Source organism: Tenebrio molitor, chromosome 8, assembly GCF_963966145.1.
Source record: "Tenebrio molitor chromosome 8, icTenMoli1.1, whole genome shotgun sequence".
Lineage (NCBI taxonomy): Eukaryota > Metazoa > Arthropoda > Insecta > Coleoptera > Tenebrionidae > Tenebrio > Tenebrio molitor.
In genome coordinates, this window is record NC_091053.1 from 6,048,563 (window position 1) to 6,065,235 (window position 16,673).

A 16,673-nucleotide genomic window follows, 5' to 3' on the forward strand; every position below is an offset into this window, starting at 1 on the left:
CAATTTAAAATCTCCCAATCTAAATAAGGGCATTTTACAACCTGTTTTAGCTACAATGGAAAACATTTTTTGCACAGACCAATGATGCCAAAATAATAAATGTATGTGCATGAAGGAAGGCTTAAAATGCTGCAGATTGCTCTTGCAAAAAATGTCACAACAATTTTTCTTGTTTAGGTATATGAGAATGAAGATGACGAAGAAAGCATTTAAAATAGGTAAATTTTAGCAAAAATACAAAAAATTTATATACTCAAAATTTTACAATTATTTTCTCAAAAAGTATACGGGCTACTGACTTAATTCTTTTTTTAAAAACTTTTCCAATATCTTAGTTACATTTGACTCGCTGCATGTGTATCGAAATTTTCAACATTTCACATAGTGAAGTTTACGATGCGCATTTTTGATTAATCTAAATGTATTAATTATTTTTTTCAAAACTATCGATATTTGCGAAATTTCCGATTTACTATGCGAAGCGCTGTACTTTTTACTACAAATATACAGAAAATCATAATTATAGTTTCAATAGTTGAATTAACACAGCGTTAAATGTTACGAGAAACGTAGTTTTTTGGACTACACCTCAACTACGTATAAAGGCCGTTTTCAAAGTTCGGTCCTATTACAAAAAGTTGTAGATGACCATTCCTTATGCCCCAAAATGTTCTCTACAAGATAGTATAGGTCTCATTTAGTTATACCTTGGAATCACCGTCTCTCAGAAATAAGCGAGCTAAATATGTGATTCTGCTCCACTATCAGCAGGTCAGGTCAGGTCAGATCAGGTCCCTAACTCCTTAACTAAAAAGCATAATGTTGTTCATAAATTAATCTGTGTAATTACAGCAATAGTCTTAGTTTAACTCTAAATAGAATACGAAATCAAAGGCAGTCGTTAAATTATCATTAGCATCAATAAAATCCACTATGAAACAAAAAAAAAGCCAGAATTGTTCCTTTACTAGAGAGGGTGCAATGGAGTCCCGCAAGAAGATTATTCCGAACGACAGACACGTACATTTCAAATTTTCGCTAAACGATCACACATATGTGACTTTAAAGAAAGTGTACATCGATTTTTCTTACAACAAATATACGAAGCTCGTCAACGCCTTTTGTTTGATTTTTCACACGGTTGTCTTGTTAATTCAGATTCACTTCATGGTCAATAACTTTACCGTCGATTTGGTTGCCAAATACAGCTGCATGATGATGTTGATGCTTTATGTAAGTAACTAAAATACCTTAGAATTGAATGTAAAAAATCACTAATTATTTGTTTAGGCTTTAGTAACGATGGTATTTGCCATAATTCTTGAACCGAAAATTTCAGAATTAACGAGTAAACTTGAAAACTACTATTGGTCAGAAGATAGCGCCGGTGTCGAAGCACGCCAAAAAATTATAGCCAAATCGAAAACATTTTTGATAATCAATTTTGTTTTTCTTGGTATTTGTCTAATTTTGTCTGTGGCCATGTGTCCTATATTCGGTGATCACAAAGAATGGATTCTTATTTCGATAATCGTTGAGAATCATTTTGGAACTTGGGGGATAATTTTCGATTGGATTTTTTATTCGACTATGCCGTTTGTGCTGTTCTCGTCAATTCGGCTCAGCGGGGCTCTATTTTACGGAACATTAGGCTTGCAGGTGCAGATGTTTCTTATTAACGAACATATTTTGCAAATTTCTGACAACTTTGAAAACTCCAGTGACCAAACAATTTTTCACACCAGAATTTCTCAGAAACTGCGTTTTTGCATCGACCATCACGTTTGCATCAAAAAGTAAAAGCCCAATTTAATACTTTCACTTTTAAAGATGTTTTTCCAGCATAATAAAGATGCTCCTTGAAATTGTTCGTCTAGCGATGGCAGTATTTGTGATCCTGGGTGCCCTCTGTACTATTTCAATGATGTTTTTCTTCCTGAACGTAAGTGTTTGTTTATATCTTGTTTGCAGAAGAATTATTTTTTTAAGGGTGGTTCAAACGAACTTTCTTTAGTGAGCAATTTTGTATTTAAAATTCCTAATCATTCATTTTAGAGTAAAGAAAACATGAGCACCATTTTGAAAGTTCGCTCGATCTTAACGATCTCTTTGAACATCTTTATTGTTATTATTTTCTGCGGGGCAGGCCAAATGCTTCTGAATGAGGCGAGTTGTCAGTAGAAATAGCCACTTCCAGCATATTAAGTCATTTATATTTCAGACTACTCGAATTTTTGATACTCTATCGTCTTGTGCGTGGTACGAGTGGAATGTAGAAAATAAAAAGATTCTGCTGATTTTTTTGTCAAATACTCTAAAACCCACAGGATTTTCCTTCGCTGGAGTCACTTTAGACTACAAATTTGGACTTAACGTAAGTTGAAAACGACATTAAATAATTCATTCTAAATAATATTTGCAGACATTTCGTACAGGATTAACTTATGCTCTCGTTCTTTATCAACTGAAATACAACTAATTCCAAATAAATACTACTGGTAATCCTTATTATACCTATATTATAACTACATAATATGTATAAACTAACTAAGTGTAATGTACAATTGTACCTCCTCGTCTGATGCTCTTTATCTAAAAGGGTTCCCTTTAAATAAATTTTGTAATAAATAATTAAAATAAAAACGCAAGCATGAAATATGTTTCAAGTACTCAACGGTGAGGATGGTAGATTTTTCACACAAAATTCACATTTTACACAAATTCACTGTTAAGTAAATATTTTTACCTTGTACGCAACTTACATAAAATAAATCACTAACATTCTATTGCAGTTTTTTTTTTTTTTTAAATTATTTTTGTGAAAAACTCGATACAAGCGTGACTGATAGCATCCTCTAAGAAGTGACTTTTAAAAATTCCACTCCTAAGGGGATCCAGAGGGATAGTACGTATTTTTTTTTAAATTGATTTGGTCAGTGAATCGCTTGATGATAAAGACTTTTATTACTTTGTCCCAAAATCCTGGCGGACGAAATTGCGCAAAAAAAATTATTAAAAATTTAATGCCCGATTTAATCGACTTTTCAGAAGTATATTAAATATGTACATATTGAAAAAGAATAATATTGTTGTAGTGACCCAGTTTAAAATTTAAAATTTTAATTCCCGGTACCGCCACGAGAGCGCGCCAAATCTGGAGGTACTAGCGGCTAGACTAGGAACTATGGGATGGGGTTGGTAATCCTGGAGAGTTGGCAACTATGAGAGCGGAAATATAGCGGGGGTGAAGCGGTCTCTCGTGCGCGTGGTTGAAGGGGGTAGGGGACTTTTTTTTGTTTTTTCGTGTTGGAGTTTGGCAATTTTACCCTTTGGTGTTGCCATGTGTTGTATTATATAGTAGGCATATAATAACAAACAATTGTACTTTTGAGTTGTCACAATAAAAAAGAATTTCGTGTTCGCTGATCCTGTATTGCTGATTCATTGAAACTCTCACATTTCGAAACGAATACCTCTTGCGAAGAGCGATCCAATTCCTCAAATTTGTAAGTTAAATCCGAACCAATTACACTACCGTCCCGAGTAGATATTTTGTGTCCCCGTGAAGTATCTGGCAGTTTTTAATCCATACGGGTAATTTATCCCACGTTCGTTGTCTTTTTGGGTTTTTTTTGAGACCAGGACCACGTGGTAAGGGTATGTTGTAAATATCATTTTGTTGCATGCTGTTTCTTTTGAGAAGCGCCGATTTGTAAATTTTAAGCGTTATCCCTAAATTTTCCCCGGGAGGTTCATTTTCTTTAACAATCTGGTAATTTCAAAAATTAGTAGCCGCGGGCGTCCATTTTGTTTTGCTTTGACTAACATTTTCTAACGGCACTCGACCAGCCAGCGATTATTGTATTCGTTTATTGTTGCTTACCGAGATTTGTGCCATTTAAAGCGTTTATTTTATCATTGTTTAATGTTGCGCTTTGTTTTGCTGAATTTTCTCATCATTTAATGTTACGCTTTGTTCGATTGGATTAAACTCGGGTTTTTCTTTGTGTTGCTGGTAGATTTCGGAAAAGTTAAAGTAAAATGTTATAAGTGCGCCCCTATGGGAGCTAGGTGACAATCAGGAAGTCGTAGGGTTGTTTAGTAAATTTCTGTGGAAGCTACGGTTATTTGGAGCCGTTAGCGGGGGCGGACCTAAGTCTTTGCGGGAGCGGCGTCGGGATGATTTCGTGAAGCTTCCGTCGCGGTTATAGAGACTTCGGGGTTTTGTCGGGAAACGGTTGGTTGGGGACGGCGGACCTAGGTCTTTGCGGCTGCGGTCTAGGAATGCTAATCGTACGACCCCGAAACGCTCTGTCACTCTTGCTTGGTCGGTGAAATAGTCTGACGTTCATTAATACCCCGAATATCTATAAACGTCACTTGATCTCAAGATGATTCAGATTATTCTTCTGAGTCCCCTCGCGGCCGAAAGTTTGTTACCTCCAGCTCTAAGCTCCCGAAGACGTACCTTGACCGCGTAGTTCCGAGTTAAACATTGTTTTTGTCATTAATCGAATTGTAAAGTATGAGTAATACCTGGGATACGGTTTTTGAAGAGTGTTTCATCCGTCCCTGTCTGTAATAACTGCACCATAATTTGTTTACTTGTTTTGCAAGCTTTAACCTGTCATTTTGTCTGTCATGTACCCGTTTTCTGTTGTTTTAAATGTTGCTGTATTCATCTTGTCGTTTGTCTTTGTAATGTACTCAACTAGTTAATTTCTTGTACTCCGCTAAACTTATCGGTTTTAATGATCACTTTGAACATCCATATTGTTTCCATCTTTTGTGTGGCAGGACAAATGCTCCTGATTCCTGAATGAGGCAAGTTTCAACAGAAGAAATCAATTATCGCATATTTATCCATTAATATTTCAGACTACTAAAATTTTTGATACTCTATCACCTTGTTCGTGGTACGAATGGAATGCAGAAAATAAAAAGATTCTTTTAATTTTTTTGTCAAATAGTCTAAAACCCTTAGGATTTTCCTTCGCTAGAGTCACTTTAGACTACAAATTTGCACTTTGCGTAAGTTGAAAATGAGATGAAATAATTAAGTCCAAATAATATTAACAGACGGACGCAGGTAAATTGCGCCATTGGTTAAAATTGTTCAGGTGTTTTGACCAGGGGGGCTTTATTTGAAGTCATTCGCAAAGTTGGGTGTGCGCAAATCAGCAACATGCGAATGGTATTGTGACTTCAAATAAAGCCCCCCAGGTAGCTGCAACCAAGGGATTAGCATCGTTCAAGTGTTGCTGGCATTTACAACGTATGTGAGTCATTTTATTCTATCAGTATCACTTCAGTAAAAACTTTTACTCGGCCCATCCAAATACATATCTTTAATTTTGTAAATGTTCTTTTTACATTTCAGACTATACCGTCTAAAAAAAAAATAGAAGCGCCAATGTTGAGAAAAAAACTACGTGGCTAAGTAATAAAGAAGCAGTTGTTCTTAGAGGAATAATTCTTCTGAATCACATAGATTCAATTATGTAAAAATTGTAAGTTACCGCAATTTACCTACAGAACCCTAAGATGTACCGAATAATGTCAAAAAATATTTTTTTCTTTAAGTCAAATATACAGTGTGGAAACCACTTATGGAATAAATTCAGTAATTTCAAAACTAATGACATTTGTCAAAAACGCTGAAACAGGTCGATTTTTATTTCTCATGGTGCTTATTTTAAGTTGCTTCACTTGTTCATGACGTCATCCATTTTTGAGTTATGACGTCATTACCATTTTTTTTAAATGACAACACTGACTTTTTTCTTCTTTTTCTGATAGACCTTACTACTACCTAAACGACTAATGAAAAAAATTGGTACCTTAGATGACAATTTTTTTGAGAAAATGACAAATTTTACTTCAAGAATTTAATTTAATTTTTAATGTAAAAATTTTAATTGACCTTAAACAAAAACAAACAAACATCTAAGGTTAACAATAAAATGTAACGCAAATGTTGACATTATCCCCCGCCAACTTTTGGCACTGTACACCGCGCTCAATAATGTCAGGGCTGATTTGTTCCATTTCAGCGCGAATTCTTTGTCATAAATCTTCTAAATTGTTTGATCTATTAAAGTAAACCCTCGATTTTAAATAACCACGTAGAAAAAAAAATAAGTACATTAAAAATTAAATTAAATTTTTAAAATAAAATTTATTAATTTCTCAAAAAAATTGTTATGTAAGGTACCAATTTTTTTCATTCATCGTTTAGGTAGTAGGAAGGTCTATCAGATAGAGAAGAAAAAAGTGGGGGTTGTCATTTAAAAAAATTGGTGTGACGTCATAGCTCAAAAATGGATGACGTCATGAAGTGAAGAAGTGAAGTGAAGTAACTTAAAATAAGCACTATTAAAAACAAAAATTGACCTGTTTCAGCGTTTTCGGCAAATGTCATTAGTTTTGAAATTACTGAATTTATTCCATAAGTAATTTCCACACTGTATATTTATTTCGGAGTGTTAAAGCCCAAATGGTTAAAAGAAAACATTATCTAGTCCTGAACGAGAATTATTATGACTGAACGCCCGTCGTCACCACTGGTGCGCAATTTACCTGTATTTTAAAGGACCCTTTGGGTTCCTGAATGTTAAATTTGACCAGTGTGCGCAGTATGATAACCCTGTTAGGAGATATTAATTAAAACAAGACGACAAGAAAAAATTTGTTGTGCAAATTTATATACGTCGTCCAGCGAGAGATTGGGAGATTTTCAATTTTATTAAATTAACCCAACACTACAAAATATACTAGAATACATTAATTAGAGCATAATTCCAGGGCAAAAATGTTACTGCTTGAAGGGTATATTTCAGATTTTACGTGCCCTAGGTACTACTTTCTCTACGTAGAATTTAGTGATTTTTATGTCATCAATCTCTCGCTGGACAAACTATACCTCTTTATATGTATATTCGTATGAAGAAAAATGCAATTAAAATTCGAAATTCACAAAATAATTATGGTAAATTATATGTTTTTAATTTGTTGTAGCCAATTCAGGGCGTCTTCGGTAATTAGATGTAGTTTGGAGAAACCTTACTGGAATTTAGTAAGGGGACATTCTTCCACAATGTGTTGGATGGTTTCTTTTTCTGCACCGCATTCACAAGAAGAGTTTTCACGAATGTTTCAGTGAAACAGCATATTATTGCATTTGCCATGGCCGGTTTTAAAGCGATTTAATTTACACCAGATTTTCCTTGGTAGGTCAAATCCCGGAATTTGTTTTGCAGGATCCCCAAATAGATTTTTATTGAAAATATCTACTTCTTGCCAGGCTGCTTTCCAATAGTCAGATTTTGAAAATGGTTGCATGAGAAATTCTTCTTTCCAAAGTGGTTTACGCGATTTTAATTTAAACGGTGGTAAATTTGCCATGTCTTGTGTTATGGAGTACATGTTATATATATAAATTAAATAAGATTGGTGACAATACTGAGCCTTGAGGTAAACCATTGTTGAGAAATCGAAATTTACTGCTTTTGTCTTCAACGAAAACCCTGAATTGACGGTTAGACAGCATATCTTCTAAGAGTGAGACCATTTTTCCACAACGTATTACGTTATACAATTTATGTATTAGACCATCTTTCCAGACGGTGTCGTAGGCTGGTTATGAGATCAACAAAGACAACTCCAGTCTTTAGACGTTTTTGAAAGCCAAATTCGATGTAAGATGTTATGGCCAGCACCTGGTCACAGCAATTTTTGTTTGGTCTAAAACCTGCTTTCTCTATAGGAAGATTTTCTTCTATTATTGGTGAAATTCTATTGTAGATAAGCTTTTCCAAAAATTTATGACACACGCTGAGTAGAGAGATTGGTCTGTAACTCGAAGCTTCATTGGCTGGTTTTCCGGGTTTTAGTATGACAATAACTTTTGCTTTCTTGAATTCAGCTGGTATTTTACCTGTTGAAAGTATGTCATTAAAAAAAGACCTAAGCCAGTTTAAATCTATTGGTCCCAGGTGTTTAATGAATTCAGTGTTTTACCTACTTCTTGCATCTCTTCTACACTAAATGGACGAGATAATATTTCCGATGTTAAGGCTGACTTTCTTTGTTTATGAAATTTCCGTTTCATATTTCTAATTTCCCTTTTGTTTAATTTAATAGAATTTGAGACGTTAACCAGACGAAAAGCAACCGAATTTGGACTAATAGTAGATTTAGATCTAGTAGTTTGATTAGCCGCTCCTAATTTTCGAAGTAAAGACCAACAACTGCGACTAGAATGAGTGAAGTTCATGTTTTCCATAAGTTCATTCCATTTTCCTTTTCTTGAATTATTCAGTGATTTTAATAATTCATCCGCTGTGTCTAGATTTGGGCTTTTTTGATATTTGTCCAACAGATTATTAGTAGTACTCGACCAACATGTGGTATATTCTTTCCGGAATCCTCTTGGAATTAACTTTTTAGCGGCACTTTTAATCGCTCCTACGAATCTTTGATAATTGCTGCTGGTTGGTGGGATCCAACGAACGGTTTGTTCTACTTGATTTTGAAATGTTTTCCAGTCAGCTTTTTGAAAATTCCAACGTGGTTTTTGGACAGTGTCGGATAACGGGATCTGTATACCGACAGTTATTAATACTGGCCTATGCTGGCTATGGGGAAAGTCATTTAGCACACAACGCGATGTTTGCAAAGGTTCATCATTGTTATTTGAAGTAATGAGTTAGTCCTTATTGTTGGAAGAGCTGGATCTGAATACATGAACAAGACCACGTATATGGTTCTACCAACGCCTTTAGATTTTTCTTGTGGGGCGTATTAAAAGAAAGAGTCTACCAAACACTTGTACAGTTGGTTGCAAAAAAACACGGGAACTGTCAAAATAAAATTGGCACATTTGTACATTTTTTCCATAGTGTGAAACCTTCTTACGAGAAATAGGTTAGAATTAATTTAATGACATTTAAAAAAATTATTTGATAGGTATTGTCAAATAAACAATTAATTGACAAATGGGCCAAACCAAATTTACATTAGGAAAATTTTCGTTTCCCGATTTTTTTGCAACCAACTGTACCTACTTACGATTGAAGAACTCAAAGAATTCGTGAGTATATCGCCATAACGCAGGAGACATTACCACGTTCAAAGGTCCTTTTTAAACAGGGTTGACGCGTGTTTACTCCAAAATGGAATACAATTTTTACGTTAGTTTTCTTTTTAGGTTGTCACTTTGCTCATTAAATTTCCTACACTGTCATTTTGACATTTGTAGCCAAAAACGCAATTTTGATTCAATTTATTATTTAAATTAAACGCAGTATCAAGTGTCAAGTGGAATTGGTATTTTTGGTTGCATCTAAGAAAATTTCAGAAATAAGCCACAATTGACTCATACTGTATATATTTCATTTTTCAAAAAAATAGTTTTGGAGTCGCTGAATTTTATAAAAAAATTTGTCAAAAAAAATCATGGTAGACTCTTTTTGTCGTTAGTTAATTCAAAATTAAGTCGCTATGACAAGAACCTCAATTAATACCACAAATAGCTTTCACCAACCTGGAAATAAAACCGATATGGTTTTGATCAAAAAACTGTCAGAAAAAATTACTCGTCCTATGGATTCCTAATTTTTTCAGAGGCAGTTTTTTTCGTTAAATTACCAGGCAACAAAATTCTCATTGAAATGTCAAGTTTACTTCGACAAAAAAAAAGCACTCGTGTAATTGTAAGTGAAAATTAACAGTTTTTAAATTTGGGGAATTTTGTCGTGGTTGGCAACAAATATTATTTTGTTTGGAAGATTCAAATTTCAATTGTTATTTCACAAAATACACAGCTAACATCAACAGTATGTAATTCAATTTTCGACGTTGGGATCCCCGCCGCGTCTGAATTCCTTCAGTTTACCTGATTTAATCCGAACACCCAAAAGGGTCTACTTAATCTTTCGACCGAGTTCCGCCAGAGTTATCAATACCACCTAGCGCACATGTAACACATTTATAAATTACAATTTTGTCCGACTGAAATTGTGATAGATTCACAAGGCAGTTAATTTTAAGTGGCGCACTGCTATAAATAATTGGTTGCCGTTTTCATCTAGCACAAGCATGGTACAGAAAAATTCAATCTTTGCGGTTAACAAAATTTTACAAAGATCCCAATTCAGTAGAAGGGCATTTTTTAAAATTGTTTTTCGGAATGCCTTTTGATGCCTAGTGATGTTGAAGAGTATTTCTTAAAATTATGTGAAATACTACCTTGCAAAAACTCTGGTATTGTTCAATTCAGTGATTATATAGTCGATAATTACTAATTACATCAGTGAAGAAGCTCTATTTTCTCCTCACATATGGGCAAGTGCTTCCAATGTATCATATTGCAGAACAAACCCATGCGAATCATTTCATGCGAAATTTAACACACGTTTTTACCAAAACCATCCTAATTTGTATCAGTTTATTGAAGTTTTATTGCACTTTCAATCCGAAATTTATGCCAAAATAAAAAAAAATAAAAATAAGTTAGTAGACAAACCAGACTAAATCAAGAATTTGTCTCAAGGCAGATTGTGCAATATGAAACAGGGCAAATAACAAGAAAGAAGTTTCTATTTTATTACAATGGCCCATGATATCAGTAATTAGTGAGCATGCTGCGCTAAACCTTAATCCTTTCGGTAAGGTGTTCTGGAGGAATTCGGATAGGGGATTATAGCTGGCTAAGACTTGGTGGAGGAACTGGGATGCGTCCTGGATCCCTTCGAAGTTATGCACCATTATGAACGGTCGGTGCTATAGGCAGTGTCACCGAGTTCGACCACCATCCCTAATTTGTGTTAATCTGATGGTCGAGTTCGACCACCGGCCGCCACCAAAGGGATTAAGATCCTTTGGTGGCGACACTTTTCAAAATTAATTGACGTTTCGAAACGTCACACTTTTCGTAACTGGTTACGAAAAGTAAAATCTTGCCTAACTGGTTAGGAAAAATTTATTGTATCACCAGTTGACACTGTCATATTTTTTGTTTTTAAGTAAAATAACCGTGCCTACCTACTTACCTACTTGATATTTTAACACAATAATAATTTATTATTAATGAAATTCATTACTTCGTTTAACGTTTGAAGAAACTTTTTTTTGTCTAAATTAGAAAAAATTTTGTATGTAACACGTTTGGAAATGCAATTTTGTGTAACTCCTCTGATTTTGCGGGATCTCGCTGCGCTCGTCCCGCAAATATTCCACTCGTTACACAAAATAACGCATTTCCTAACTGGTTACATACATAAATACCACCGCATTTTAAAATTTTTGAATTTTTTAATTTTTGTAAAATTTTCCTTTGATGCTAAAATATTCGTCAAAAAGTTTCCTTGGATGCTAAAATATGACTATTTTAGCATCCAAGGAATCTTTTTGACAAATATTTTTTCACTATCAAAAATGACATACTTTGCGACTTGATAACGATGCATAAATGTCACGTTTTTTTGACGGTTGTAGAATAGTAGTTTATTTGATGAGTTTGTGTGTAAATTAGGCCTTTTTTGACCCACGAGTGCCAAAAAAGGCCCAATTTACACACGAACGAGTTGAATACAACGTTTTTTTGTTCGACGAGCCCCTTAAAGGCTCCAAATCGCTTAAAACCTCTAAAATTAGCTTGACGTTTCGTTTTGACAAGTTGTGTTCTAAAATTCTGACAGTGTCGAACAAAAAACTTTTTTTAATCAAAATTTATTAAAATTTAACATAAAATAACATTTTTAATTTACAATGCGAAAATTTCCGATAATAATGCGGAATCTGGAAAAGTGCCCCGAATGCTTGCAGCGTTTCCACGTTGAATGGCAAGGGAAATCCTCTCAAAAAGGAATTTCTTAGATTTTGAATCCCCTGATTCCGCGATAAGTCGGTCTCCGATGACATTAATAAAATCTATTGTTTCTTTGCACCAAGGGCCTAAGGTTTCAAAGGCTAAACCTTTAAATATGTAGTTTGACGAAATAATTGAACGATATTTGTTATGTTTGCGTTTGCAAGCCATTTCAGCGGCAAAACCTGAGACTTCAGATGTTTATACGTAACTGTCTGCAAGTGTATCTACGACAGTAACGTCCCAAACCAAAGGTTGACCTTTATTCCACGGTACTAAAGTCATCCCATCAGGGCGTTTTCCGTCATCACGAGATAGTCCGTTTGGTTCTAAAGTTGAATTAACATGAATAGAAGTCAAAGACCGGTTGATAATAGAATTAATTTCAGTGTGTCTTGAAAATCTACCACTGCTTTTTGAACAACTTAGACCGTGGATGCCAATTTCGTCAACTTTCGCATTGCATTTGCAAATATGAGGTGTACAAAGATTACAACCCAATCTTAAACCAATACAAACTTGGAAGGAAGTGTTATCTAAAAGAGTACCAATATTAGGAGAAGGTATTGCATGTAACCAAGATCCTGATTCTCTGCATTGCAAAGCCTTAAAACGAGCCAAGTCCCTAGATGAATTAAAGATTAAGTCATTGTCAATTGTTCTTTTGATATTGATATTATCCCAATTCTTCTGAAATTGTGGAATTGTTGGTCTTTCGTTCTCATTTTCTACATCCCAGACTGCTAAAGCTTCATCATAATGGTGAATAATAAGCTCATTATCCTTTGAATTTAGTAATTGAGAAACAAGCTTTTTAACACCATGAACTGAAGATAGGAAAGCAGAGAGGCAAATATCGGAAATGCGGCGAATTCCCAGTCCACCAAATCTAATCGGTAAAGGCCCGTATTCACCAACGCCAGTTAAAGTTAACTGTAGGTTAAAATATACGAAAACATTGTTATAACAATAGGTAACTAAAGTAACGAAGTATTTTAACCTACAGTTAACGTTAACTGGCGTTGGTGAATACGGCCGTAAGTGGACTGACACCATTGTAAATCAGTTAAACGTAAATTAAGTATTTTTTCTAAAGAAGACTTTAAAGAAGAATCAATGGAATTAACGTAATTAGAAAATTTCCAAAAAGGAGTTGTTCTTAATAAAAAATTAAATTTTGGTATGAAAAGACAGTTCTTGATTAAGGTATAAGCCACGTGTCTGCTAAGAAATTCAGCTTTATTTAAAAGATTTTCAACTGTAATAATAGTTTTTTCGACAGTGTTTTTGAAGCCTTGGTCAAAGATTGGAGAGCCTAAAAGAGATAAACTTCCTCGGTCACAAATTTTAATACCTGGTGCTAAATTTTGAAATTCCTTTATGACTTTTAAATCTGTGTCTCCAGAACAGCTAAAGATCTCGCATTTGTTAAAGTTTAATTCAAGACCAATTTTTCTGGATAAATTGATAACTTTCTTAAAGTCGGACAAAACTACTTCTGGGTAATCAGCTAGGGTTCCATCATCTAAATACCAAATATTCAGTTCAGAATTCAAAGATAAAATAATTGGTTGAATGGCAAGACTAAAAATCATAGGACCACGAGGATCTCCTTGTTGAGCTCCAACAGAAGAAGAAATTAAATGATCACCAAAAAATAAAGTTGAAGGATTCCTATAGCATTGATAAAGATAAGGGTAAAGAAGTGGGGTATGACATTGGACTTCTTTTAGAATACAATCTCGTTCGACTGAGTTAAATGCGTTTTTGAAATCTAATTTAAGAACAACTTTGCTACGGTTTAGGTCGTTATTCACAAAGGTACGTGTAGTATGAATTGCTGCTTCGCATCCTAGCTTAGTTGCCACTCCAAGTTGGTGTGGAGATAAATACGAATTTACAATATTACGACTTTGAAAACAAGCAAGCTTTGAAGTCAATCTTCGTAAACAGTTTCCTATAGCGATCGGTCTAATTCCTCCATCTTTCTTATCAAGGGCGCATAAAGACGCACCATATAATAAATGACAAATTTCTGAAGGAAGTTGGCCAGACAATAAAAAATTGCATAGTTTTGTTAAAGCTCTTAGTGCCCGCTGACCTGCTTCGCCCGCTGATAAAGATATAATATCTTTTAAATATTGTGGTCTCATGCCATCTAAACCTGGTGAAGAACCGGCAGGAAAGGAATTGATAGCTTCTCGAACGTTTTGCTCATTAACTATTAAAGAAAAGTCTCCCGTTTTGAAAGCGTCTGGAAAAAAAAGTTCGCGAGATGGTGTAGGATGCTTTTTTTTTAATTCTTCAGCAACATCTTCATTGAATGAAGCTAATGAGTCATCCGAGGACAATAATTTAACAGCTCCTTTGATATCAAAATCGGCTACTTTTGCTTCCACTTTCTTAGCTAGTGATAAATGTGTTCGTCTCTTAGAAGATGTTCGTATTTGAGGTACTTCAAAATTAGAAAGATTTTCTTTTATATGCTTATTCAATGATTTATCAGATTTCTCGGCTACATTGAAAGCTCTATAAGAGAATAGCAAAAGATCCTCAAATGAAGAGATTGATTTGGTCGAAAGACAATTATTAATAATTGAACTTAATTTATCAGCAGCTAAATGTCTACAAGCTTTAGGCAATCTTCTAATAGTTGGTAGCTGCTGTTTTAAATTAATAAGCAATTTTGTGATAGAAACCGTTGAAGAGAAATTAGAAGAAGTTGGTAGGTTACTATTTGTATGATACTTATCTACGTGAATTTTCAATCTGGTATTATCCTTAAAAGATTTTCCAGGACACAAATTACAATTTAATCTTTGTTGTCCACTAGAATGATTATCTTGAGATCCGAATTGCTTCTCATAATCCGTGCAATTAAATGAAGTGTTATTAATTTCTTCAGTTTTCCTTCTTGTTTTATTAATTTCTGAAGAAAATGATTTTGACGAAAACGATTGGCTCATTAGTCCATGAATCCTTGATCTATGAATTTTAAGGCCCTTTTCTTTTTTGAAATCTCTGTTGCAGTCTTCACATCGAAAAACTAATTTTTCTCCAGAAATTTTATGACACTTTTTGACGTTTCCGAATTTATGTTCAAGATTAGCGTTCGAAGGGCCTGCATCAGTTAAATCTTGATCACTTATTTTCCAATCTGTTGTTCGTAGACGAAATCTTGTGTCTTGAGAATATTTAAACTCAAGATAACTATTACTTTCTTCAAGAGAATTATCAAATGATGTTGACAGACGCATGGCACTCTTTTTTTTTTAATCAAATGTTTACGTTAAATTTTTTTTTGTGTGTTGCCAAACAAAACTATGTTTTAAACCTAAACGAGTGACCGTAGATTTTGAAGTTGCGATACATAAGACAGTTGGTAATGTTTGGCCCAGTTTGGCCAAATGTTACTGTTACGTTGGATTTTCTCTGCCAAATTGTTGTCACGTTGCAAGCCTGCGCCTCCTTTTTTTTTACATTACATTACATTATCGTGTTTTATCAAGGCGATGTTTTATTCGTGCATGGCCAACTGTATCAAAACGCTAGGCGCTTATTATGGCCGTCCCACTTGGTTTGAAAAAGTGTTCCCGTCGAGTAGGCCCTGGAGCGTACGTACAGTGGCGCCCCCTAAATTAACATTAGGAACTGATTTGAAAACGAAATTCGTCACAATGACAGTATTGACAGTAGCTGCGTTCGTTTATATCATTTTTATGCTAATTTACGTCAAAATCGTTCGGTTATTGTAAAATGAGCAAATTGACGTAAACCTAAATCGTTCGGATATTAGACGTCAGAGTCATTAGAGGAAGCTCGATTTGCTAGGAGTATTTCGACCGAGGATGTTGAGATTTTGGCGCCTGTCACAATAGTAGGGTTATATCTGGTTATGTTTATGTGGTATGTGGAACAAGAGAGAAAAACGGGCATTTGCACAAGGTTTGAGTGGTGGGAAACGATGTAGGAGGACGCCCTAAGGATGTCTGGCCAGAAAAAACGCGAAAATTCGACCGGGAGCTAAAGTGAACAATTACCTACCTTATTTTCGTTCGTTTATTTCAGATTGATCTCCAATCAGCTGTTCAAGTCTATTAAATTTGTGCTTGCATCTCCGAGGTAGTATCCGAACGCACCTAGTACCTAATCAAAACTTAGAAATAGTGGAAAAAAAGGTCAATATGATTTTTTAAGGTTCCGCTGCAAAGATTTTTAAATTAAGCTACATTTGATGCAGATTGTCAGTAACAAGCTAAAGAACAATTAAACCATAATCTGTGAAAATTGTGCCGTTGTTAATGTTGAATGGAAAAAGTACCCTGCAGCAATTATGTATCTAGTTGATAACCCGTGGATAACATAGCAGAGCATTTTGTTGGCTGTGCAAGGTCTTTCACCAATGGTTTCAGATTTGGTATTATCCAAACCATATACAGTATATATCGTTTATGACGACGTGGAAGGGACCGGCGAAATTCGGTCGTTATAACCGTAGGGCGCTATTTCCAAACACCATTTTAATACTGAAAAATCTTTTTATTTTCATAGAAAAGTGTACATTTAAAGGTAAATAAACGTGTCGATACATTTTTAAAGCTTTTATTACAAATTAAGGATCTCATCCTGTGTGTTCCTTCCGTATGCATTTTCCTTTAAACAGAATGTTTCTTTTTGGTAAACGACTTGTTGGCTCTTGGTAACTTATTTGCTAGCTGGGTCGGCCAATCTTTGTATTTATTAAGTCCATTTGGGTTATCCTCTGCAACCATGAAAATTTTGTTCCATTTTAGGAAATTTAGGT

The 16,673-nt window shown here is 34.7% G+C and overlaps 1 protein-coding gene and 1 long non-coding RNA gene across 2 annotated transcripts; both read left to right on the top strand.

The window, feature by feature from the left end:
- The first annotated feature begins 981 nt into the window (after window positions 1–981).
- On the top strand, window positions 982–2,161 carry LOC138137003 (uncharacterized). The gene is made up of 4 exons (XM_069056305.1): window positions 982–1,233; window positions 1,291–1,796; window positions 1,843–1,942; window positions 2,147–2,161. The coding sequence occupies exons 1-4, from the start codon at window positions 982–984 to the stop codon at window positions 2,159–2,161; spliced, it is 873 nt and encodes a 290-aa protein (XP_068912406.1).
- Window positions 2,162–15,387: 13,226 nt separating this feature from the next.
- On the top strand, window positions 15,388–16,461 carry LOC138137341 (uncharacterized). Its single transcript, XR_011161700.1, has 2 exons — window positions 15,388–16,047; window positions 16,110–16,461. It is a non-coding gene; the product is annotated as an uncharacterized lncRNA (long non-coding RNA).
- Window positions 16,462–16,673: the final 212 nt, after the last annotated feature.

Excerpts from the sequence above, each read along its gene's own strand:
- LOC138137003 (XM_069056305.1), top strand. The coding sequence starts at position 982 with ATGGAGTCCCGCAAGAAGATTATTCCGAACGACAGACACGTACATTTC. Across the intron at positions 1,234-1,290 it reads TGATGATGTTGATGCTTTAT|GCTTTAGTAACGATGGTATT; the intron begins GTAAGTAACTAA and ends TTATTTGTTTAG. Across the intron at positions 1,797-1,842 it reads CATCACGTTTGCATCAAAAA|CATAATAAAGATGCTCCTTG; the intron begins GTAAAAGCCCAA and ends ATGTTTTTCCAG.